Below are 25,941 nucleotides of genomic sequence, written 5' to 3' on the forward strand. Positions count from 1 at the left end.
ACTGAAAAGTCTATTGACCCAGCCATATTCAGCCTCCTTGAAAAGGCCATTGGCATCTTGGATTCCAGGAACAAGGAAGTAAGTGAGCCTTGGTACTCCATTGCGAAAAACTCTATCCAGACCTTTGTGTTCAGTGTTGCCAACATATTTAGGAAAAGATAGTGAAAAATTAAAAGCTATTTGGGAGAGGATAGCCAGAATGGTTAAGATCTCAAGCCTATACCATAGGAGGATGGGTCGAAATTTCTAAGGATGCTTAGTGTGGAGAAGAGAAAGCTCAGAGAGAACCATGGAAGCAGTTGAATTCAGTGAAAAGAGTGTTAGATTTGAAAGTGAGGATCTAGGTTCAAATCCAATTTCTGTCACTTTCTTCTTCTTATGACCTAGAGATGGTCACAACTTCTCTCCATCTCCATTTCTTTGGGTTAAAATAAAGTGGTTGGGCTAGATGGTTTATGGGGTCCCCTTCCATCTTTAGATCTATGAGTTCTATGACTTATTTAAGATTCATTCCAGTTCTAAATCCTATTATCACGAAATACTTCAAAAGTTATTACATGGAATAAGAGTTAGGATTGTTCTTTCAGATCCCAAAGAAGTGGGTGGACCCTGCTTGCCAAGAAGTAAGATTAGGCTTAATGCCAAGGAAGTTTCACCTTCACTAAAGACACTTAAGCAAAAGCTGGGTGACTACTTGCTAGAGTTATCATAGAGATTGGGATTTTTTTTGGTGTACAAGTTGGACTAGATGCTCCCTTCTAACTCTAAGATTCTCTCATCCCATGATTCTATAAATGTTCTATCCCTCACTCATTCTATGTACAATCAGGATGGGCAGGATGAGCAAGGGAGTGAAACAAAGAAAAGATTGGTCTTCCAAGAACTTAACAGATTCTGCATTGCTGGAATAAGTGACTACTGGGGGAAAAAAGAGCACATAGGTTCTAAGAAAGAATCTACACTGATCTGCCAGAGTGCTCTCAGATGAGATTCAACAACTCTTTCTTGGCTAATTCCTGGGATGATTAAATACTCTATAGCACTATAAGAATATGTTCAGAATTGGAAAAGATTCAGTTGGACATTCATTCTTTACTTAAAAGACCCCAATATCTAGAGCCTTATTCCATAGCAAGTTAGTCTATTCCTATTTTGGATAGCTATGGAAATTTTTCCTTATGTTAAGCTTAAATTTGTGTTTTTGCAATTTCTATTCATTGCTAATAGTTTGTCTTATTGAGTCAAATAGAACAAATTAAATTTTTATCCTTGGGAAGCAAAATAAGCATTTTAGGAGGATATTTTGCTCTCACCTTGTGAACAGAAATAAAATGAACAACTTCCCCCCCTGCAGCCAAAACCCTTTATTAGATTCCAATCTGTTAGCCATGATAGCTTATTGTTGCTAAAATTCAGGGGTTCACAGGGTTTCAGGAAACAATGACCCCAGCTGGAAGAGGCTGGTTTCATGCCATAACAGTGAAGATTTAAGATTACAGTACAAATGAGTGCCCAGACTCATACAGTAGCTGCCCTCTGAGCAAATGGCCATCATCCTGGCTGTGGATCCCACGGTGGGGGACAGGTTCAGAATGAAGACCAATGAGCTCAAATGTCATTATGGTCACTTCCCTTTCTCTACACATTCTTGTTTCAGAAAGAGCAACAAGTCTCTAAAAAATAAAATCCGTAGAAATTCCCATGGAGTGTTGTTGTAGAACTAGTTGTGGCTTTATATTCCATCTCCCCCTCTTCCCTCCCTCCCACCCTCACCCCACCAGACTCCCGGGTTTCATTTTCCCCTTCATCCCCCAATTTTATTTAGGCCTCTTTTCTCAAGGCCACTTTGATGCTGCTGAAGATTTGGCCAAGAGCAGCAAAAGATGGGATGGCAGAAGGTGTGGACACAGAGGGAATAGATACGGCTGATGCACTGCATCTCAATCAGGCAGCTCTTGATGCAGGGTACCACGGCCCAGATGTGGCAGAAGGAGATGCACGCAAAGATGAATCCCCAGAGGAGGGCCAGTGGGACGCCAGCAGGGGTGGAGATCAGGCGGTAGCACCAATACTTGCTGACTGTAAAGGTAGTGTAGCTGACCTTCCAGACGCCATCAAAACTGTAAGTGCCCTCGGGTTCAGCAATCACATCTTCGAAGTCCACCTGAGGCCCAGTCCAGAGTGAAGGAAGAAAATACAAGGTCAAAACACAAGACTTGGAATCAGAAAAATGCCATGCTCAATGGCAAACTGATGTCAAAGGGCATAAACAGAACCAGGACAACATCAATAGAGAAAATTACAGCAAAAATTATGGCAACTGAATGATGTGACATTATAATGACCAAGCTTGGTTCCATGGAAGAGGTATGAGAAAGCAACTCAGCTTCTCCTTTGTAGTGGAAGAAAATCACGTGTATGTCTGAAGTATGTATGTATGTATGTATAATGCCAGATTTTTGAGATACAGTAGTCTCAATGAATTTTCCCCCCTCTTTTAATTTTCTTATATGGGATGACTCTGAGAGAGGAGCAACAATGGAAAATGTAGGGGATATAAAAAGTATATAAGTAAATTTATTTTTTTTAAATGCAACAAAATTTACAGATAACTATAGGTTAACAAAACAACTAGAAGAAAACTTTAACAATCCCTTAGTATAAAATTTCCAATTTGAATTATGAGAAAACTGATAAAGGAACATTCAGAGATGTTCTGGTAAAATTAGATTTCTGGGTTTGTGGGAGGGATAAGTACCCACAGCACACTTTTAAGTTTAATCTGTAATAACATTTTTCCCCATCACTTTCTTAAGTCTAGACAATCAACAACAATAATAAAATCCTGACTTGAATTGATTATGATGGTGACTAGAATTCAGCTTGAAAGTTCAATTATTCTACAAGACTCAGATTTTACTTTGGAAAAGAGATGAGAAAAATCCTTCTCCTTCCATAGTGCCTTTGCAGACAGATGTGTAATTGGATTAACAGATCTTTGTGAAGAGAAACAAGGTTTCTAGAGAGGCAGAATAGTGAGGTAGGACCAGTGTGTCTCCAAGTCCCTGACTTCTCTTATTCTCATCTCATTTTCCTTGCTGATTCCTTTATTTATTACTTTATCTAAACATTTTAGCAGTGATTAACTATTAAACTAATGATGTGATTTCTAGGAAGAGACATAGTCTCTAATCTCTATTAACTACCAAGATCTCTTTGTCTCTAAATCTGTCTCTCTTTTTTCTCCCACACTCCTCCCTCCTTCCTCCTCTTTCTTCTTCTTCTTCTCTTTCTTTTTCTTCTTCTTCTTCTTCTTCTCTTTCTTTTTCTTTTCCTTCTTCTTCTTCTTCTTCTTCTTCTTCTTCTTCTTCTTCTTCTTCTTCTTCTTCTTCTTCTTCTTCTTCTTCTTCTTCTTCTTCTTCTTCTTCTTCTTCTTCTTCTTCTTCTTCTTCTTCTTCTTTTCTCTTCTCTTCCTCCTCCTTTTCTTCTCTTTCTCTCTCTCTGTCTCTCTCTCATTTTCTTGGCAGGAGTTTTATTATAAGTTCAAATTCTAAGAAATTACTAGTTGTTTTACCCTGGATAAATCATTTAATCTTAAGATTTTGGTTTTTATAAAATTTGTAATATGGGGATAATAATAACACCTAATCCATGGGATTATGAGGTTCAAAGGAGATAACATATAAAAATGCTTTGAAAACTCTAAATATATTTATAAATATTGCTATTATTGTATTTACTTCAGATAAGAAAAAGCTTGCTTAAGGTGGCACAGTGTCTCTGGGTCTTAAGTGGCTCCAGACTGAGGAACTCACTGGTCATCAGCTGACAGTGCATTCCTTTTACTCCTTCCTTCTACCAAATAGAGGAGAATCCTGTGCCCATTTACCCTGAATTAGAAGAAATGGTAAAAAGTATGCTCTGCGGAGCTAGAAAATGGGACTATTATTTTGGGGACAATATATATATATATATATATATATATATATATATATATATATATATATATATATATATATATATATATATATATATATATATATATATATATATATAAAACAAAATAATGATCTTTAGCTTTCCTATTTGCAAAGCTCTTTACATGTATTATCACCTTGATGCTCAAAGCACTTCTGTGAGACAGGTGTTATTGCTATCTCCATTTTGTAGATGAGGAAAATGAATCTGAGAGAAGTTAAATGCTTTACCGTACAGAGAGTTCATAATCTAGTAAATGTGTGAAGCTGGATTTGAATTTATAATCTCTGTGAATTGTACTTTCTGACTCCATTCTCTCTCCTTTCAGATTCTTCCTTCCCATGACAAGAAATTTTTCAAAACACAGATCTGACTACATCATTCCTCTGCTCTAAAACCCTCAATGACTTCCTATTTCTTCTAATGTAAAACACAAATCCCCCAGATTGGCATTGAAGTTTCCATCACTGGGAAGTCTGTTCCAGACTTCTTCCACATTACTGTTCTTCATTTATTCTCCTTCATCACTCTTTCTTTCCTGCCCAACTGTACTATGTGCTTGCTCCTTTCATTCTGTAGGCCATCACCTGAGAAGCACTATGATGTATTGAAAAGAACAGCAGGTTTGGAATCATAAGACATGTATTTATATTCTGACTCTGCCACTTGTTATCGGTGTGATCTTGGGGAAGTCACTTAGTTATTCTAGTGTCGGTTTATGCATTTGTAAAATGAGAGATTTGGACCAGATGGCTCCTAAAGTCTCTTTGAAGTTCTAAATCTATGATCATCATGGTTCTGTCTTCACACATTTACTCAGCATCTCCACTCTACCTGGCATTTGATACCTTCTCAACTCTACCTATCAGAATGTTATCTTCCTTCATGAATCCTTTTATGATCCTGACAAGTGAAGGTGTTCTTTTTCTTTTTAATATTCCTAAGCTACTTTGTCTGGATTTCTGCTCCTCTCTGTCCCCTGCCCATCATTTTCTAATGTAGCATAATCATCTACAAATTTAAATTCATTCCTCCAGTAAAACATAAGCTCCTTCAGCGGGATCCGTTTTCTTTTTGTCTTTGCATAGTAAATGCCAATGAGGGGTGCATTTATTATTATTATTATTATTATTATTATTATTATTATTATTATTATTTTGCTGAGGCATTTGGGGTTAAGTGACTTGGTTAGGATTACACATCCAGGAAGTGTTAAGTGTCTGAGACCAGATTTGAACTCAGGTCCTCCTGACTTAAGGGCTGATGTCTATCTGCTACACCAACTAGCTGCCCCAACTGGTGTACTTCTTAATGGGTATTTGTGGAATTATGATATTTTGGCTTTAGCGCCATCACCTCCATCCTAGTCCCATAGTGTCAGTATCTCCATCCTAGAATCCAGTCTAGGTGGGGCTTGGTGTAAATTCTTACCATCCCATGGATTTGAAGCTACAGAGAAGTTGAGACCCTCTGTCAGCTCAGAGTTGCTAGTGGGCAGGTGCTGCAAGCTTTAGGTTAAGTATGTCTTAGCACTGGGAAGCTAATGGCAGAGCACAGTAGCTCACAGACATCCTTAGTCTGTAAAGCTCTTGTTTGGCCTGGCACCAAGAGGCCACTTTGGGATGGGAGTAGGATTTCCCTTCATGGACTCTTCTGAGTGTATTCTGATACTTTCTCCTCCCAGAGCATTCCAAGCCATTCATGCCTCTCTGTAAGGAAGGAGAGCGCTGGTCAGTGCATGCTCAGGCAAACAGGTGGAGCCAAGAACTCGCTGGTGTACATCCCACATGCAGCTTTTAAGTCACTGTCAGAAATTCTTGTGGTCCTATGGCACCATGAGAAGTGGGTTGTGTGAGAAATCACGGTCCTTGACTTCAAGAGGAACTCAAGAAGTCTTTTCTAGCTCAGGCTCATATTCTGTGTCTGCTAGGAGTATAACACAGAATGCTTGGTGGAAAGGGACCTCAGCAATATACCCCCCCATCAACTTAATGAAATACTTTAATTAATTAAAAACCATTTTCATGAGTGCTTCCTGTGTGCAAGACCACACTGAGAAGAGGCAAAGGGATACAAAGAGGCAGCCCTTGATCTCAAAGGACACATTATAAAAAAAGTGAAATGAATATATAAGGCAATAGATAATTAGTTGCCAAATCAGAGCTCTTGGCTCTAAATGCAACAGGAACTCAGGGGCTCCATTGTTTATGAATTTGTAAAAACAACATCTGAATTTCTTCATATTTTATTTGTTCCACTCCTTAAAGAATAAAGTCCATAGCTTCCCTAGCTTTTATGTTGAGAGAACTTATTTTTAAAAGCATCTCCTAATTCTAGGGGATCTTTCCTAATTAGTTCAGCAGTCTGGGATTCAGCAACCTGCATTCTCCTCTATGTAACCTTTGTGATTTTGTACATTTTGAATACATCTGGTTTCAGGTTCTGTTTCCAGAATGAAGCATTTTAATGATTTTTACTTGGTCATCGTTTGTAGCCCTTCTATTACCTTGACTATTGTGATTGCTGTTCCTCCCCCTCATATACATGAATATATCTATTAATGAAGATTAAATCCAACTTCTCATTTTGGTCAGGGTGCCAGGATGTAAGTTCTCTTAAAAGATTTAGAAGCCATTGGCAAGGTTACTGGTCAGGCATTGGTGACCAGTAACACAGTCAAGACGCTATTGTCCAACCCAGAGGCGTTTTCTATGCTGAGACTGCAGGTAGTTCACAGCACAGTCTGGATCATAAGCCTTCCTCTGAACCACATGTGATACAGGGCTACTTAGATACATGTTGAAGTTGGAAATTCCTAGGAAGAGATTCAGCCATTCAAGGAAACAGAATTTACATGACTGCTTGTTAATTCTCCTCAATTCTGTGGTTATGAGAGAGCATTCCTTAGGTGTTGGTGACTGAGCATGGTTTGGCAGGGTATCAAAACCTGGTTCATGAATGTGTTTCTGAGAGATAGAAGGAGAGAGAGAGGGAGAAGAAAGAGAGGAGAGAGAGAAAAACAGAGAGACAGAGAAGGAGGGAGGGAGGGAAGGAAAGAGTAAGAAACAGAAAGAGATGGAGACACAGAGAGACAGAGACAGAGTCAAAGAGACAGACAGGGAGACAGACACAGACACAGACACAGACCCAGAGAGAGAGCCAGGGCCAGAGAAAGCCAGAGAGAATAGAATATGAAATGACTGGTGGTTGTTCTTCATGGAGGAAGAGGACCAAAATGAGATGAATTATTTTAGAGTTAAGTTACAGTGCATCTAACTGTGGCTAGTCAGATCAATATGAGCTCAGAACGCTCCGCCACAGGTCAGGCACAAATAGTCCATGAGAACATTTGAGCGTAGATTCTCTAAATCTGTGCATCTTGCATTTCTTCTGAGTTAATTTGATTTTTCCTTGCTCATAGAGCACAGCATCTACTTGCATGAGGGCATGCCATGCTCGGCGGTCCCATGTCAGTGTCTGTCCCATATCACAATCACTTCAAAGTTCCAAAGCTCACAAAGTGTCCATATTGCAAAGAATGTGAACTAGTTGTTGAATATAAGCAGTAAAGGTGTTGAATACTGGAGAGTGTAAGGAAAGGCATCTATCTGAGCTTCAATATCTGGATCTAAGTACATGTTGGGCACATAGGGCATGCGTTCAGGGATCAGATAAAAACACGTGGCATTAGCTTGTGCAGATGGACTGCAGAGGTTATAAGTCTTTGCTCCAGTGTTGGGAACATTTTGCTATCCAAATGAATCAGCCCTAGTAGCTATAGAAAGCTGTTTAGCACAGTTCTGAACACATCCCTCCCCTAGTAGCCTAAGCACAGCAAAATAGAGCACTTGGGAAGAAGCTAAAGGATCCAGAATCTCCATACAAGCAAATTATTAATGACTATGAGACATGTGTGTGTGTGTGTGTGTGTGTGTGCAAGTGTGTGTGTATATGTAAACTCTCACCGATATTTCCCAGTAATACTAGTGCCAAAGAGGAACCCCTGAGTTCTCTTTCTTTCTCCAGTGATAGAACTGTAACTGCTCAACCTAAATACCAGCCTTAAAGTTCACATCTCCCAAGTTTTATATACTCCCTCCAGGCAGAAAGAATAAGAAAGATCCTAGTGCTCATCATGGGGTTCTGGCCGAAGCTACTGCCTTTCTGCCAGTACCAGAAGCTAAGGGAATTTTCTTCTGGTGAACAATAGGCTCAGCACAGATTAACCAGCTCACTTCCCCTGATTGTGATAGTAACTCCATTAGCAGGGTCATCATTATCAGATGCAGCCAAGACAGTGGATAAATTGAGGAGGTACTCAGAATCTGGGTGCTTTTCCTCTCAAGCCTCAGCTGATTTTTCTCCTCTGAACAGGGTGGGATGTAGTTCCTTGACCCTCTTAGGGGACACAGGGACCTTTTCTTTATCATCCAAATTTAGGGGCATGGAAGCTATTGTAGTATGAGGTGATCAGGTCACATGCACTTCAAGAATTCATTTTCCTCTCAGCCAGGCCCACCCTCAAGGAGCCAGAATCAATTCCATTTCTCATTCTCCTCAGTCACCAATGCTGCCATCTCAGACCCAGAGCTATAACTAGGGTGGGGTGATAAGAGCTTCCCCCCAGGTTCCAGATTTAGAGGATGAAGTCAAGAAGCGTATGTTAAGTGCCTACTATGTGCCAGGCACTGACCGTAGGGTCAAGTTAGCAGGAAATAAGCAAGTTAGCTAGCTAATAAGTTAGCCAAAGAGGCTCCTCTGGAACCTGCAGCCTTGTGGACCTCCCTGCCGACCTGCCTCCTCTCCACCTCAGCACCTCACTACGCTGATCCATCTTCCTCCATAGCTTCAAATTTTCATTTCAAAGCATTTTTTTTTGGTACACTGACTGGAGGAGGGGCTTGGGGTGGTGTCCCAGGTGCAAACACTAGTAGACACAGCCCCATTTGAACTAGACATCCTGTGATGTGCCCAAATTCCTCCCCTGCACAGGCTGACTTTATCAAAAGGAGCTTTGTTCCCGGAGGATTTGCTAGTTGACAGGGATATTGTAACCACCACTGGCAGATGAATTCACAAATTGGATGACTTCCCCAATATTGACATTATGGATGATAATAGCAGTGGGGACCAGCTGCCTGAGACGAAAGGGAATTTTCTCTCCTTCCTTCTTAATATGTAGAATTCTGGGAGTTTGAGGGGGGCATCTCTTAATTATTCATTTTCTTAGAAATCATTGGTCCTTATGTGTCAATTCCCAGCAACGCTTTTCACTAAGGGGTGGGGGGAAAGGGAGCTGGCTCAGAGTCTCCCTGTAAGTCCTTGTCTTCCAAGCGGCTCCTTCTCTGTAAATCAGAGGGAGCCAGTATAGAGTCCTGCAGCTGTCCCTCCAGCTTGGAGCTGAGAGAAGGGCCTGCTTTGCTCACGATGCATTAAGCTTCTCCCTGGGAAGGAGAAGATGGCATTTATGTAGCTGGAATCGGGCAACTCTGTGGTGCGTGCCAATTTCCCCAAACAATACAGCAGCTTCATTCCTTAATTAGTTGTTAGAATTGCAGGGGAAATGACTTATTTTTGTGGGGGACTGGTAATGTTCCCTTTGCAGAATGTTCTGTCTGTGTCTGAAGGGAGGGAGAGAGAGAGAGGGAAGGGAAATGAATCTGTCTCACTAAGTCAGGCAGCCTCTCCTAGATTTATTTTGGGAGCAGGAAGGTGGTAGTTTGATTAGTGTGAGCCAGCTGGAGCAGCAATGGGGCAGGGTAGATAGTACAGAGGGCCTGGAGCAAAAGCAGGGGGCTAGGGAGGCTCTACGTGGAGCTGCCAGCTTATGGGATGTCCTGAATGAATTAATGTAAGTCTGCTGTTGTGAAATTCTGCCTGACATTTCCAAAGACTCACCCAATTTAGCTAAAATACCTAAGAGCCTGTATGGAAATGAGAATATATAATATCATTATTATTATTCAATTGTTTTTTAGCCTTGTCTGATTTTTGTGACTCCTTTTTGTGTTTTCTTGACAAAGGTACTTGACGTTTATGCGGCCCGCCAGGTTATGGCAAATGGGCTGAGGGGTGGAGACAGAATGTGAGTTTTTGTTTTTACTATAGTCTGGCCCTCCCACAGTCTGAGGGACAGTGAAGTGGCCCCTATTTAAAAAGTTTGAGGACCACTGTAACTAGAGTGATTTGCCATCCAGCTTTCTTCTCACTCTCCAGCTCATCTTACAGATGAGGAAACTGAAGTAGAGTAAAGTGTTTTGCCCAGCTAGTAAGTGTCTGAAGTCTGAAGATTTGAACTCAAGGAGATGGGATTTCCTGACTTTAGTCCTGGTGTTCTGTGCCATCTAGTTCCTCCTCCTTGTATTATTATTATTATATATTAATTATTAATAACATCATATATTATTAATTGCATATAGTATGATGATGTAATTAGAGATACAGCATTGCATAACAAAATCAAGACCTCACCTCAGAGTCAAGAATTTCAAATCCTAGATTCAAGTCTTTCCTCTTTCAAATATTGGGAATGTGATTCTGGACAAATCATTTTACCTCTTCAGGCAAGTCTGAAAAATTAACTAATACCAGGTCATAGAGGCAGTATGGGGATAATAGATAGAGAGTTGTAAGTTGTACTTAGAATTAAAATTATTTTCAAATTCAACTTCTGGTATCTACCATCTGTGGCATTCTGAAACACCTTGGATTTACTTACTGAGTCAAGGATGGGTTGCCATGTATCTGTGGAGGGAGCACCCCATGAGGGCATCACATGTCTTTGGTGGTCTATTAACAGCTGAGATAGATACTTGGAGTTTACTGGGCACTTTGCCCATTAGACTGTGAGCCCCCTGAAGATAGAGACTGCTTTTTGCCTTTTTTTTTTTTTTTGCATCCCCAGCCCTTAGCACAGTGTCTGACACATAGTAGGTGCTTAATAAATACTTATTGACTATCTGATCTCATTCATTCTTCAAAACTTTTTGAAGTAGTTAATATTAATATGAATCCTATTTGTTGCCTTTCTGGATCTCAATCTCCTAATTGATAAAATAAAATCAGTGAATTTGGGTTTCCGAGTCCTTCCTGGCACTAAAATGTAATGTTATGCTTACATCATATCGTGTCACATTCAATCATTTTAGCTGGGATTCTTGATCAGGGCTTAGGGGCTTGGAGTCATTCACTGAGCAGGGGGCTGGAAGAGACAAGGGTAGAGTGAAAACCCAGACTGAAAAGGGCTATCTGGAGGGTAAGCTTGCAATGAATATCAGTGTGTGGGTGTCTGGGCCCCCACAGTTGGCAGGTGTAGAGGATTATGGGAGGATTATATTACACATAGGAATAGCTTGCAGATGGCAAACCAATACTGGGCATGCAGATTAAGCCACCAGCATGTTCAGAACCCTTATCTTGGATCCTCCTTGTGAGTGATTCCTTTTGTCTCAATTTATTTATTTTTTTTTACTTGTGTGTAAGATATTTACTCTGTCTGGATTTATAGGATGATGGCTATAGAATTAGAAGGATTCAGAGACATCATTTATCTGGAATAACAAACTCCTTCTTTTAAAGAGGGAGAAACTGAGTCATAGAGAGGGGAAAGGCTTGTCCAAAAATCACACAAGCAGCATGGAGTAAAGCTGCTATTGAAACATAGGCATTCTTGTATTTAAATCCAGTCCTGTTTTTTACGTTATATCTTCTTAGCTCCCATTTCACAGAATTACTCAATTAATCAACAAACATTTGCTAAATACCTACTATGTGCCAACACAAGGGATATAAAAACAAAAGCAAGATGATCCCTATTAGTAGAAAGCTTATATTCTATTCCAAGCAGTGAGTCATGGAGCCATGGTAGTTCAGTGTTGGCCATTTATTGAAACCATATCCAAGAAAGAAAAAGCACATCTAGCTTTTGCTTGAACACCTTTAAGGAGTGTTAATGACTCTGGATTCAGTTTCCCTATCTATAAAGAGAGGGATGGTCAAGATTAGATGGCCTATGAATCCACTCGTTCCATTTGTATATAATTCTGATTGCTGGGAAGTTTTTCTGCAAATCAAATTTGAATTTACTTCTTTTCACTTAATACTTTTTAGATCTTACTGGGTGCACAATTAGTCTGCTCGCTTTAGAAAAGAAGGTATAATACAGTGAACCTTTGCCACAAGAAGTGATCCTCAGACAGAAAGTTTTTTAGTTTTTTTGTTTGGAGGAGTGTTTCACATGTCTATAATTCTTACAGAGTGGGTGGGGAAAGGAGACAGAACCCCAGAATAGGGTAATTCGGTAGTTAGAGACTATGAATCCATCAGAGAAGGCAAGGAAAACTCAGATGGTACAAGGCAGAGTGTGTCAGACGTGTGGTCTGTGCCAATTCTGTCTTGGACATGCAGGGAGGAAGTTGAGTGGATCTTTCCAAGGTCTCTGACCTTCTGTGTCGGACTTGCCTTCTTCTTCCCTGCTCCCTCATCCACATCCCTTTGTAGAACCAAAGGGCCCTTAGAGATAACAGAATCGTAGATAGAAGGTTCCTTGTTGAAGATTTAGTCCAACTCTACCATTTTATGGAGTAGGAAACTGAAGTCTTGAGAGGATGAATGACTTGCTAGAAGCCACATAGCTAACTAATGGTAGGGCTGGACTTCTCTCTGGGCTGTGTTCTGGACCTCCTCCATCAAGCCTCAGCTCTTCATCCTGAAACCTTTTTCCAGCTCTAGAATTTACTCCTTTGGAGAAGTCCCTGCCCCTGCAGTCCTGTTCCTCTAACTGGATGGCTTCTCTCAGAACCTCCATTTAAGGAGATCAGCCCTATCTTATTCTCCAAGCTGTATTCCCACTTAGCACAATGCCTGACACATAATAAGCAAGCATTCAGTCAGTGTTAATAAATGAGAAACATAGTTTATGAGAAGTTATTAAGTCAAACGCTTTCATTTTTCAAATGATGGAAGAGAGGCTTTGAGAAAGTTTTCATTTCCTCAAATAGCAGAACTAGGATTCAAACTGAGGGTCCTCTGACACCTTGTCATTCTAGAGGCAGCTGGTGACACATCAGGCAGAGCTGGGAGACACCTGGATAGAAATCCTGCCTCAAATACTTTATTATTAGCTGTGTGACTCTGGACAATTCACTTTTTCTGCTTGCTTCAGATTCCTTATTTGTAAAAAGGGATAATAATAGCACCTCCCTCATTAAGAAAACCAAATGAGCTATTATAGGTAAAAGTGCTTAGATAATATATGTAAAGGAATCCATCTTGTACATAGTATGTACCATGTATAATACACATGGCACAGAGTAGGAGCTGTATAGATGCTTTTCTCCCTGGCACATGGTAGGTGTTATATAAATGCTTATTCTCTCTCTTACCTCTGCCATTTCCATGAGATGTACTTCCCAGGCCTCTAGTTCTGTTATGTTTCTCATAATCATAGGTATAAAGCTGGAAGGAACTTTAGTCGTCATTAATATAATTCAACCCCCTCACCTTGTAGATAAGAAAACCAAGACCCAGAGGGACAAAATGAACTTTCCCACTGTCACTAATTGGCTGAGTTGGGAATGGAACTCAGGTCTCTGACATCAGTTGCGATGCTCTTTCTACTGTACCAGTCACCTCCCTTCCAGGGACTTCTTAGCAACAGGAAAGTAGCTCCAATTAGTCATTGGAGTATGAGTGGGCTTAATGGGTTTGTCCTGCAGGAACAAATGTCTACATTGTGAAAGGGGACCTGAGGCAAAGGATGATGCTTCACCCCAAAGAATGAGAGGTTATTGTTGACTTCTTTGTGTCTGTAGTATGTGGGGTGTGTGTGTGTGTGTGTGTGATATTTTATAGTTAACTTGGATTTTTCCTAGCACTTGGACCAGTAATGGGTTATATTTGAGAAAGTTCAATTTGATGCTTTTAAATGGGAACACATTAAGTCATTATCATTTATCATGGCTCAGCTCTGCTTGGAAACATCACTTTTTAAAGTCCAAATAATCTGCCTTTTATCTAGAGCATTTCAGATTGTGAGTTAAGAAGACTTGTTACCAGCTAGTTTTTAGGTAATGGACCTTTCCCCCTGCATGAGACTGTGTATAGGCTGAACATTAGAAATGATGAATGAATGAGCCCTCTGGGAGAGGGGAATTGTTTTTTGTCTTCTATCCATCTATCCATCTGTCCATCCATCCATCCATCCATCCACCCATCCATCTGTCTGTTGTCTCTCTCTGCCTATCTATCTGTCTATTTATCAACTATCTATTCATTCACTCATCTATTAATCTATATATCTATCTTTTAATGCATCCTGAGCACTTAGCCCTATTTGGCATATAGTAGACTCTTAATAAATGCTAGTTGATTAATTTATTATTCTGGTCTAACTATATTATTAGTTACACAGATTTAGTGTTTTTAAAAGGTGTGATGATCCTCACTTCTGTCTCTTAGATTCCCTAACTTTCCTTCAAAACTCAGTTTAAGTTTAGTTTCCCACATAAGGTCTTTCTGGGTCCCCCAATTGCTAGCATTCCCCTAAATTATTATAGAGTTAATTTTTATATAATTTGCATTTACTTATATGTACATATAGTCTATTTCCTGTTTTACCTCAACATAGTGACTAACATGTAATGAGCACTTAATAAATGATGCTTGAATTGAAATGTCTTTGCAAGTTGTACCAATAGACTGTACACAGTCCAAGTCCAAGTCCTAAAAAGGAGAGAAGGAGCCCCAGAAAGACCAAGCGGGGAAACCTTGGAAACCTGTGGCGTCACACTTAGCTGTATGGCTTTGGGCAGCAAATGGAAATTTATAGTCAGAAGATTTGTTATCAATCCTAGTTCTATAACTCATTAGCTATGTCACCTCAATCAAGCCACGCCATTTGTCTGGAAGTCAGTTTTCTCATCTCTAAAATGAGGGACTGGACTATATGATCACTAAGTTCTCTCTGGCTCTAAATAAATAATCTTATTGTATCTTGCCTCCTCTATCCCTAAACTCCATGGCATTGGCAGTTTGGTTCTCTAGTGGGTGGTTGGGCAACTGATTCCTCCTTTAAGTTTGTACTCTTGGATAACCTCAGGGGCTTGGGGTTTTCTGGTTCATGAGCTCCCATCTTGTGTACCCCTCACTATTGATTAAATATTCACAGTTAATTAGATTTTAGAAAATGGTACTTACTAATGTAGTATTCTAAGAACAGTTAGTACAAAAACACACTCCCAAGAACTAGGAACACACTAATTCCTGCAAGTACATACAGAGTTCAGAGAAAAGTTGGTTCAAGTTTAATGAATATGATGTGACCAAAGGGCAACTCATGGTTTAAATTATTTCTCTGGGTCTCAGTTGTCTCTTTTGTCAAATGAATATATTGGATAAGATAATTTTAAAATTCTCTATAAACTCAAACATTCTTTGATCTCTGTTTCCACAGAATCTTTTCCCCATTGCTCATAGATCTACTATCTTTTTTCCTCCATGAAAATAGGAGATTTTCTTTTATTTTACAAACAGCTATTTTCTTTCCCAGATGCAGTTAGGAGGATTCTGAAAAAAAAGCATGTCTGAGAAAATAATATTGATATTCATTCTAGCATCAGGCACTTAGACCTAGGAGCATTTAGTTTCCCTTTGAGTGAACAGATGGCCTCTTGGCTATAGATAAAGCAACTTTGGACATTTCAGTAGAGTCCTAAATTGAGGGAATTCCCCCAGTAGCAGGGAAATGGAGCTTGTGAGGTCAGTTTTTATAGAAGATCACTGACTTCTTACAGTTTAAGCTTCATGAACATGAACTGAACATGAAGCAAGTCTTTAATTCTGACCAAATAAGTCTTTTTTTAAAAAAAAACAGTCTTTTAAATCTTTTTAAAAAACTTTTTAAACTTTAACTTTTAACTTTTAAAATCACTTCTATGTTCAATGATCTCCTGGTTCTGCTCATTTCATTTTGCATCAGTTCATGTAAGTTTTTCCAGACTTCTCTAAAATCATCCTCCTGATTGTTTCTTATAAAACAATAATGTCCCATAACATTCACATACCATAACTTAATCAGCCATTCTCCAATAGATGGGCATCCACTCAGTTTCTAGTTTCTTGCTACTACAAAGAGAGCTGCCACAAAAAATTTTTGCACATGTGGATCCCTTTTCCTCTTTAAAGGTCTCTTTGGGATATAAGTCCAGTAGTAATACTGCTAGATCAAAGGGTTTGCACAATTTGATAACTTTTTGAGCATAGTTCCAAATTGCTCTCCAGAATGGCTGGATGTATTCACAATTTCACCAACAATGTATCAGTGTCTCAGTTTTCCCATATCCCCTCCAATATTCATCATTATCTTTTCCTGTCATTTTAACCAATCTGACAGGTGTGTAGTGGTGTCTTAGAGTTATCTTAATTTGCATTTCTCTGATCAATAGTGTTTTAGGGCATCTTTTATATGACTAAAAATAGTTTCAATTTCTTCATCTAAAATTGTCTATTCATATATCTTGACCATAAAATCACTTCCAATAGTATTAATAACCATTCATATTTCTCTGGCCCTTCAAAGTTTGTAAAGCAATCTTGTCATATTGACCTTCATACAAGTGTTATCCCCATTTTAGAATATGGAAACTGAGCCCCACGTGTCCATGATAACACAGTTTAATAGATAGTCAGACTTTCTTCAAGGACAGTATTGTATAGATTATCTTTTACAAGGTATGAATCAAATCTTTGGTTCTGCTAATCACTCATATTTGTATAGTGGCTTTGGAGTTTATAAATTCATTCAACAAGCATTTGTAATTAAGTACCCTCTATGGATCAGAACATTGTGTTAGATGTGAAGGAAATTAAAAGCCAAATGAAATACCCTTTGTCCTCAAAGAGTTTATAATCTAATTAGATGATAAAACATCCAACTAGATAAATGCAGATATACCTTGTGGGTGGAGGACTAAGAGCTGAGTAGGGGGATCTTTCCTATAAGGGAGATAGCATGAGCATCATTAACCCCGTTTTACTGAAGAGGAACCTAAAATCTATGCAAATTACAAATGTAAGCATCAATTTTGTCATTGGTCTAACTCTGTTTTTAGTATTTTTCTGCTCTTTAAACTCTTTTCAAGAGCAACAAAAAGAAGTATTGGGAGCCTCTACAGTAGTTTAATACTCTAGTCATAATATTTTGCAGTTATTTACTGCTTAAAGCAACATTAATGAAATTTAGTCTAATGAGACAAATTCATTAGACTAATATCAAGCAATTCAATGGGAACCTCTGGTCTAAAAATGGTTTGATTTATGGAAGGTGTGGAAGCATTGGTCAAAGAGTCAGGAGTGGGGTTCTGGTCCTCAATTTGACATTGGGCAGGTCAGTTGACCCCTCTTCCTCCTCTCCCTCCCAGCTCCATTTCTTCCTTTTCCTTAAAGTCATAGGTGAAGTGATTCGTCCATAATCACATAAATAATTTGGACTTGGACTCAGTGGGGCATGGATATGAGTTCCTACTCTGACATCTGAGGGATCTTGGTCTATCCCTTCACTTCTGGTCCTGAGTTTCCTGATTTGTAGAACAAAGTGCTTTGATATGCTAACTTCTAAGTGTTTTCCAGCTCAAAATCAGTGATCCTAAGCATCAGAGCTAAGATTCAAGCTCACATCACCTGTGTCCTAGAATGTTGAAGGGAAGGAGATTTTAGAGATTGCTGACCTTCTTCCTGTCATTTGAGGAAGCTAACTCACATAGCTAGGTGGTGGGAGAGCCATGGCTAACAAGATCTCAGGTCTGACCTCTATGTTGAAAATCTTTCTGCTAAGCCTTTCTGCTCTCTCTCCCTTGTAAAGGAAGATGGTATTACTCTGGTATGGGGAGAAGGATGAACTATGGTCATTGTCCATGATAGGATTTAGGGATCTATCTATGCTATGTAAACTTTGTCCCCCTTGCCCAAGTCAATGTTTAAATACACCATAAGTATTTAATAAATGCAGGTTGGGGCAATTAGGTGTAATGTTAGTGGATAGAGTGCTGGGCCTGGAATCAAAAATATTCATCTTCCTGAGTTTAATTCTGATCTCAGACACTAGCTGTGCAACTCTGGATGTCATTTAACTCTGCCTCAGTGTCCTTATCTGTAAAATTTGCCACAGAAAGAAATGGCAAACCACTTTAGTATCTGAGATCAAAGTGAGTTGGACATGACTGAAAATGGCTGAACAATAACAAAATACTAGTTGTATGACTTGCTCAGCATCACAGAGATAAATGAGGAGCAGTTCCAGATACAAGTTTAGGTGTTCTGACCTCAAATACTTTGTCTTTTCCCATCACCCCCGTCAGAAAGCATTGAAAAACAGGAAGAATACTTGCCTCTCCCTTCTTCCCTTCTTTGGTATCTGATAATATAAGGATCCTAATTCCTATGGCATATAATGTGATATCACTTAACTACTGTTTGCCTTATTTCCTCAATTGTAAATTGGGAATAATGATAGTACCTACTCCTCTAGGTTGTTGCAAAGACCAAATTAAATATGTGTAAAGCACTTAGCACAGTGCTTGGCACATAGTAGGCATTATATGAATACTAATTTTATTAATTTGCCATTATACTTTTATTATGATTAACATATAGATTAATTACTAGTATATGAATGCTATTTGTATAATTAATATTATTAAATTCTATCATCATTATTGAGAGAAACAGGAAACTGAGGACTTCTCAGAATAATCACTTTGATAATTCAAGACTCAACACCGAGGAACTTTAATCATTAAGGCTCTGGGAAGAAGAGCAAAAGATTTGCTCTTCTAGCAGAAATATCTGAGATAACCTCCTTGACCTTTACTTAACTGATTAGAGAAAAACATGACTAATTATTTAATAGCCTGGAGATATTCAAGAAGTTTCCAAATTAGCTATCTCTATTTGTTAACTGAGGAAGCCTGAGGTAAACTAAATCTCCTTGGTTATTCTAGAAACCTAACCTCTCAGGTTTAATAGATTACTAACCTCTAAATAAATCTCCTTAATGTAAGGGATTATGTAGTTTCTCATAAAATCATTAAGGTAGCTTGAACCTATGACTTAAATTTTAGTTTATGAAGGTCTGATGGGTTTGGGAAAATGAAATTCTTCGTATAAACATTAAAATGGGGTACTCATATCAGTTCAAGCAAGCATTTGCAAATATTGCCTAAGTTTACTGTGGTCAGCTACAAACATCTCATCTGCAATAAATTAGCAATATCAGCTTGACTAAGGTCTAACAAATCTGTGCTACTTCCATCTAGGCAGGCAGTGAAAATTAACCAGATGAGGGGAAGGGGGGAGGTGGTGGATTTCTATAACTTTTAATTCTGTAATCGGTAGCCCTTCTGTCTCTGAGACTCCTCAGTGGACTGACCCCTTCTCACGAGATTCTAATAAAGCTTCTGCTCTTCACTTTGAGATGTCTCTGAGTAGTCATTTTGAATTAGGGATTGCTATCCCACACATTATGATGAGTATCATATCTTTTGAAGGAACTCGAACTTGGAGAAACATGGTGAGAAGAAGACTCAAAGGAGAAAAGGAGGATAGCTGTTTTTGAGCAGGGGAAGATCTGTCAAGTAGAAGAGGGATTGGTCTTGTCTTTTTTGGCCCCAGAATTTGGAAGCAGGAGAAACTGATGAAAGTTATAGACAGACATGTTTAAATTTAATATATGGGAAAACCCAAATAATTCACATCATCCTAAAGTAGAATAGACTTGAATGGATTTCATTGGCTTCCATCTCATAGGAGATCATCAAGCAAAGATCCCATGACCATTTGTAGATTCTGTTAGAGAGGGGATTATTCAGGTTGTGGTTTGAATAAATGATGACTAAATTCTGATATTCTGTGATAATAATGGATGAGGTCATTGTTGTTGTTTTTCATTCATTTCAATTATGCCTGATTCTCCATGACCTTATTTGAGGTTTTCTTGGCAGAAATACTAGAATGAATTTCTGCTTCTTTCTCCAGCAAATGAGCAAACTGAGGCAAACAGAGTTAAGTTTCTTGCCCAGGGTCACACAACTAAATGTCTTTGCTAAATGAGGTTATTATCATTATGCTCTATTCTCTACAGCTCCAGAATCACTTACCATGTCAAACATGTGAAATGCCATTCACAGTCTCTAGCACTCAATTTTGATCCCATGGTATATAGCTAGTATTTAAATAGCACTTAAATATCATTGACTTGGATTTGGATTGGATTTTCATAGCCACTCTATGAAACAGTTGGGTTTTTGTTTGTTTGTTTTTCATTTTACAGCTGAGAAAATTGAAGTTGAGATAGATTAAGAGAGTTGCCTACAGTCCCATTATATGAATCTGACACAGGATTGGGACCCATTTTCCTGATTCCAAGTCCAGGGCTTTAACTGTTGATCACTCAGTAGCTGTCAAAACGGAAGCTGTTATAGATGATACCTTTACTTTGGATATTAGAGGATGTAATATATCCTCCTCCCCTGGAATGGCTTTTATAAAAGAAATTCTTAGGACTAAAGCAATGCTGGACCCAAAGGGATATTTTCTGGTGGTGATATTTCAGTTATTGTGAGCTGCAAGTAGGTAAAGGAGGAGAATCCTCTGTCTTGTGTGCATGGATGTTAGAAGCCCTGTCCCTAACGGAGTACAAGAGGGATTATGGGAAGCAAAAATTCAGAGTTTCCTCAATCACCTTTAAGATATTAATTCTTTATTTTTGTTTCCAAAGGACTCGATATATATATATATATATATATATATATATATATATACACACACACACACACATATATATATATATATATATATATATATATATATATATATATATATATACACATATATATATATATATATATATATATATATATATATATATATATATATATATATATATATATATATATATATATATATATATATATATTTGTTGATTCATTTTTTGCTGTGTCCAAATCTTTGTGAACTCATTTTGGATTTTCTTAGAAGAGATACTGATTTACCATTTCCTCCTCCAGTTCATTTTACATTAGGGGAAACTGAGGCAAACAGAGTGAAATGACTTGCCTAGGATTACAGACTTAATTTCTAAGGCCAGATTTAAATTCAGGAAAATGAGACATGGAATTCTATCCACCTAGCTTCCCATATGTGTGCATGTATACACATGTATATATGTATACAGGGTGTACATACCTATGTGAATCTATCCATATATGTATGTGTATGTATACTCATAACACGTATATGTATGTGCATGTATGGATATATATTATGGATATATTATGTGTACATATACACACATAGCTATATTATGTGTATACTCATACACACATATATGATATTTATTGATTTCTAGACTTACGAAAGTTATGGAGAAAATGTTAAGGCAGATTAAATTTAAAAGTTATGTTCTACATATATATCACTCCCTGCCCCAGTTCAGCTGATTGTTAACCATGTATTCTGGTTCAAATCCTGGTGGTTGAGTAAGTCATTTCCCATGAAGATCAGTGTGATACTGAAAAAAGAAACCTGTATTTGGCATCTGAGGACCTGCCACTTATAATGTATCTCATTCCCCATATATTGAGTTAAAATCTAAGATCTTGTAGAATGAGCTGGATCACAAGCTGGTTGCCTCTATGAAAATAGATGAATTCTCAGATCTCTTCTAGATTATTTTTTATAAAATAAGGAGTTGGCGGCTGAATGAGATGCTCCCAGCTCAGATATCTAGGATTCCGTTAGGGACTCTGGTTTACTTAGACTGCTATCCTATACCTTCCAATAAGCTCTGGCTGCTTATTGGAAGAAACAGGATTTAAATTGCCAGGAAGTATGTGAAGCACAGATTAGTTATGTCAGTGGACTGATGAAATATAGCCAGGAAATATATAGGAATAATGGAGTTTTTAGTGGAGATGGAGTCACAAGTTGGGAGATGACCTGGGAAATCATGGAAAATGGGCAACCAGATTGTCAGCAGCAGATGCTGCAAGGAGAAGTTCCCAGTGTACCCTGCCTATACTGAAGACCCTAATCAACCATTCTGATTGCTGAGAACCTTTCTTGTGCCTTCCCTCTTGGAGTCTGTATCTTCTAAGACCTCATTTTTTCAGACTACCATGGGGAGTTGAGGAGGTGCAATTGTACTCATTCAGCAAATGTATGCGGTGCTTATTTTCTCTTGTTTTATTATTCATTCCCACCCCAATTAAATGATTTTCAGTTTCTACTATGTCCTTTGCTTGAATCTGTTAGCATAGTGAGCCTGGACTTGAGCTAAATTCCATGGGACCAGAGATCCAAACCTGGAAAGGATCTCAGAGGCTGGGTCAACTGTACTCCCTTTATAAATGAATACACTGAATTTTAGGAAATAAAATGACTTGCCCAAGTTCACATAGGGTGAGCACCAGGGACAGATCCTCTGATGTAAGAGGGCTTTTTTCACTGAACTACACCTAGGTGAGTCCTGAAAATTCCCCATATATTGAGTTAAAATGTAAGATCTTGTAGAATGATCTGGATCACAAGCTGGTTGCCTCTATGAAAATAGATGAATTCTCAGATCTCTTCTAGCTTTTAATCTTGCGGTCATTTCATAGCAACATCTCCTCTTTTGAATGTCATTTAAAAAATCCTTTCTCCTTAATACCATTGCAAAGTAGGTGGTTACTATCACTATATTACATATGCAGAACCTAGAAGAATGAAACCATTGAGCAAGTCACTTAGCTAGTAAGTGGCCCAGCCAAGGGTTCAAACTCAGTCCTTCTGACTCCATGCCCAGTGGTCTTTCCATTGTCCAACAATGTCTCTCAATAATGAAGTTTGGGACTGAAGAGCCTAGAACAGAATGAACCTAGACTCTGATTTCTCTTCTATCAGCTTCACCTTTTGCCAAATGATACCCAATGAAAAGAGAAAGCTATTTTGATTCTGTTTCTTACTGCCTCTGGGATTTGGGATAGGTGACTCTTTTCTCTAGTTCTCACGATTCCCATCCACATTATGAAAGGTTAATCTCAAAGGGTCTTTATATCTTTGAATTCTATGATTCTATGAATGCTTTTCTGGGTTTCTTACAGGCCTCCATCCTTGCCTTACCTGAAAATCCTGAGAGATGTCATTTTCCCCGGGCTGTACCTCCAAGATGTCAGCTGCTCTGAGAGTAGTGGGGGGAGCAGTCTGGGGAACAGTTCAATTGCAAATGACATGTCACCCCAGTGGCCTGGCACATAGAAGGTGTCTTTGAGGTGTGATGGCCAGGTGGGCTGGAGGAGTGAGTGCCATCAGGTCAGGGGTTATGGTCCTTTGGTGGTGGGCATAAGAGAAGTTCCCACTCACTGTCTCCCATCACCCTTATGTAGAAGATATCCTCAAATTGGGGCAAGTCTCTTTATTTTGGGATCCAGTTTCCTTCTCAGTAAATGATTGGCAGGGGCTAAATGAATTCTACCATTCTATGCCTTTATTCTAATTCTTCCAAGACTAAGATAAAGCATATCTCCAATTATTTGTATTCAAGCGAGACCAGTATACTTTATCATCTTTTATTCTTGCCCCATTCTGAATATTCTGGAACATTTTCAGTGATTTTTCTTCTAATTATTTCATGCTAAGCATTTGGGAGTTGCTTAAGGGAAAATTCAGGACATAGGTGCAACAGTTATAATGAGGCTTTCTGAGAGCCTGTCACTGACTGAAATGAAAATATTCCCCATCCCGGACTGGTAATGGCCTCTACTTACAAAGTAGATATACTCTGAGGCAGCCTAAACTGAAGCTGGGACAATCCCAGGGCCAAAGCAAAAGGATCAAAATCCTACCTTGACCACATCTTCATTAATATGCTTTGGGTCTCGATTCACCAAATCAATCTCTTTACTGTGTATGTCCTGGATGATTCTGGTTTCCAGGTCTGTCTGTTCTTCAGCCATGGTAACACACCCGTTTTGCCTGAGAAAAGCCCCAAATCCTTTGGATGGGGTTGAAAAATACCCTTGAGAGAAGTGGTAAATTCAGTGTCCCCAGATTTGTACTCTTGACTGTGAAATAAGCCCCACCCCACATGCCGGAGGGACAGCTGTCTCACATACCTCCAACAACTCCTTTTGGTAAAGCAGGCCGTGGCAGTCCTCCAAGCTAAAATTAAGATTGGAGCTCATCCGGGCCAACCACTCCTTAAAGGGGCTTGTTGGGAGTCTGGCTCACATGCAAGACTGTCATATTTTTGGTGTCTAACATTCCTCTGGTTACCACCAAGGTGGGCGTGCAATACGGGAGTGGGGGTACATGGAAACCCTCAGGGAACTGGACCATTGACTAATGGAAAGGAAGATGACTTTGGGGCTTTTTGGCTATTGCTTTTCTTCCTTTGTGGAATAAAGCCCACAAGGATAAGTTGGGCCTGATACGGGAAGCTGTGTTTCACTGGGTCAAGGTCTCACTACACAGCTCTTGGATTGGGGGTGGGAGATGGGCAGCTCAGTTATCTGATAAGGCATGAGGTTGCCATGCAAAAATGCATGTACATAATACATACACATATATGTTCATGTACTTATGTAGATTTTGAGATTGTATGTATGGCAGAGTGAATCAAAATCATATACATCTGGATTTCTGTCCTGTTCTGAAACAGTGAGTCTATGTGAAGTGGGTCACTTAACTGCTCAGTGTCTTGGGCAGCTTTACTAGAGGGAGTTTCTCATTCTCTCTTTCTCTCTCTGTCTCTCTGTCTCTCTCTGTCTTTGTTTCTCTCTCTATCTCACTTTATTTCCCTGTCTGTCTCTCTGATTTCCGTGGCATATATGTGCAAGTGTATACACACACACACACACATACACACACACACACACACACACATATATATATATTTGAACCATATTATTATGATCCATTCGTTTCAGTTCCATGGCAGTAACACAATGTGAAATATAAAAAAAATTTTGTTGACTGAATCATAAGTATAGTCCCAAAAGAAGTATGTATATGCATATGTGTAAGTATATCTATGTGACATCATTTCATATATATATTTATATATACACATATATATATTAATCAGTGCACATATTTCTATCCTTTTGCACATATGAGAACAATAGTTTATATCTATATAGACTTTAGAGTTTGCAAAACACTTGATGAATCTCATTTGGTCCTCATAAAAATCCTGTGAGGTAATTTATATATATACATACACACATATACATATATATGTATATATACATGAAATCATCATCAGTTTCACCATATATACATATATGTATATATACACACACACATATATATACATATATATGTGTGTATATATGTATATATATATATATATATATATATATATATACACATATATACACACATATATATGTATATGGTGAAACTCTTGCTGAATTTAATTGACATGTCTCAGGTTATACTGCTAGTAATTGATGGAGGAGTCTGATTTAGATGTCACTAACTCTGAATGTCAACATTGTGGGGAATAGATTGAGATAAGGTAAAGAACTTACAAGAATATGTGAATATTTTTTCTGTATTTTATTTTCATTATTTCTGTGTTTCCCCTATGACCTGTATAAGATGTGCAGGTCCATATTTACTTGAGCCTGGGCCAGCTATAACCATATTTACTTAATCTGAGCTGATGACATTTATCAATATTTGGCATTTATCGATATTTAGTCTATTAGCTGGACCACTATCTGCTTGATTAAGCCTGAAGGCTTTATTTTCTGTTTCCTAGAAATCAGGAGATTTTTGGGAACAGAAACCTTCCATTCCAATCTCTCCAAATAGCAACAATCAATTAGATGCCTCCCCCTTCCCTTCTCAATTCTCTCTTACTTGTGATGTAATTTCTTGTATAAAAGCTATGTATTTTTAATACTTCTTTAGCCCCCCTACTTC

General features: G+C 38.6%; 1 protein-coding gene across 1 annotated transcript; it reads right to left on the reverse strand.

Annotated features, from left to right (window-relative positions):
- Positions 1 to 1,759: 1,759 nt before the first annotated feature.
- CAV3 (caveolin 3) lies at positions 1,760 to 24,055 on the reverse strand. Its single transcript, XM_074289011.1, is given in 3 exon segments — positions 1,760 to 1,881; positions 1,883 to 2,164; positions 23,856 to 24,055. Coding segments are annotated over 3 exon segments (453 nt in total). The 5' UTR covers positions 23,967 to 24,055; the 3' UTR covers positions 1,760 to 1,821.
- Positions 24,056 to 25,941: the final 1,886 nt, after the last annotated feature.

The sequence above is a fragment of the Sminthopsis crassicaudata genome, chromosome 1, assembly GCF_048593235.1.
Source record: "Sminthopsis crassicaudata isolate SCR6 chromosome 1, ASM4859323v1, whole genome shotgun sequence".
Classification (NCBI taxonomy): domain Eukaryota; kingdom Metazoa; phylum Chordata; class Mammalia; order Dasyuromorphia; family Dasyuridae; genus Sminthopsis; species Sminthopsis crassicaudata.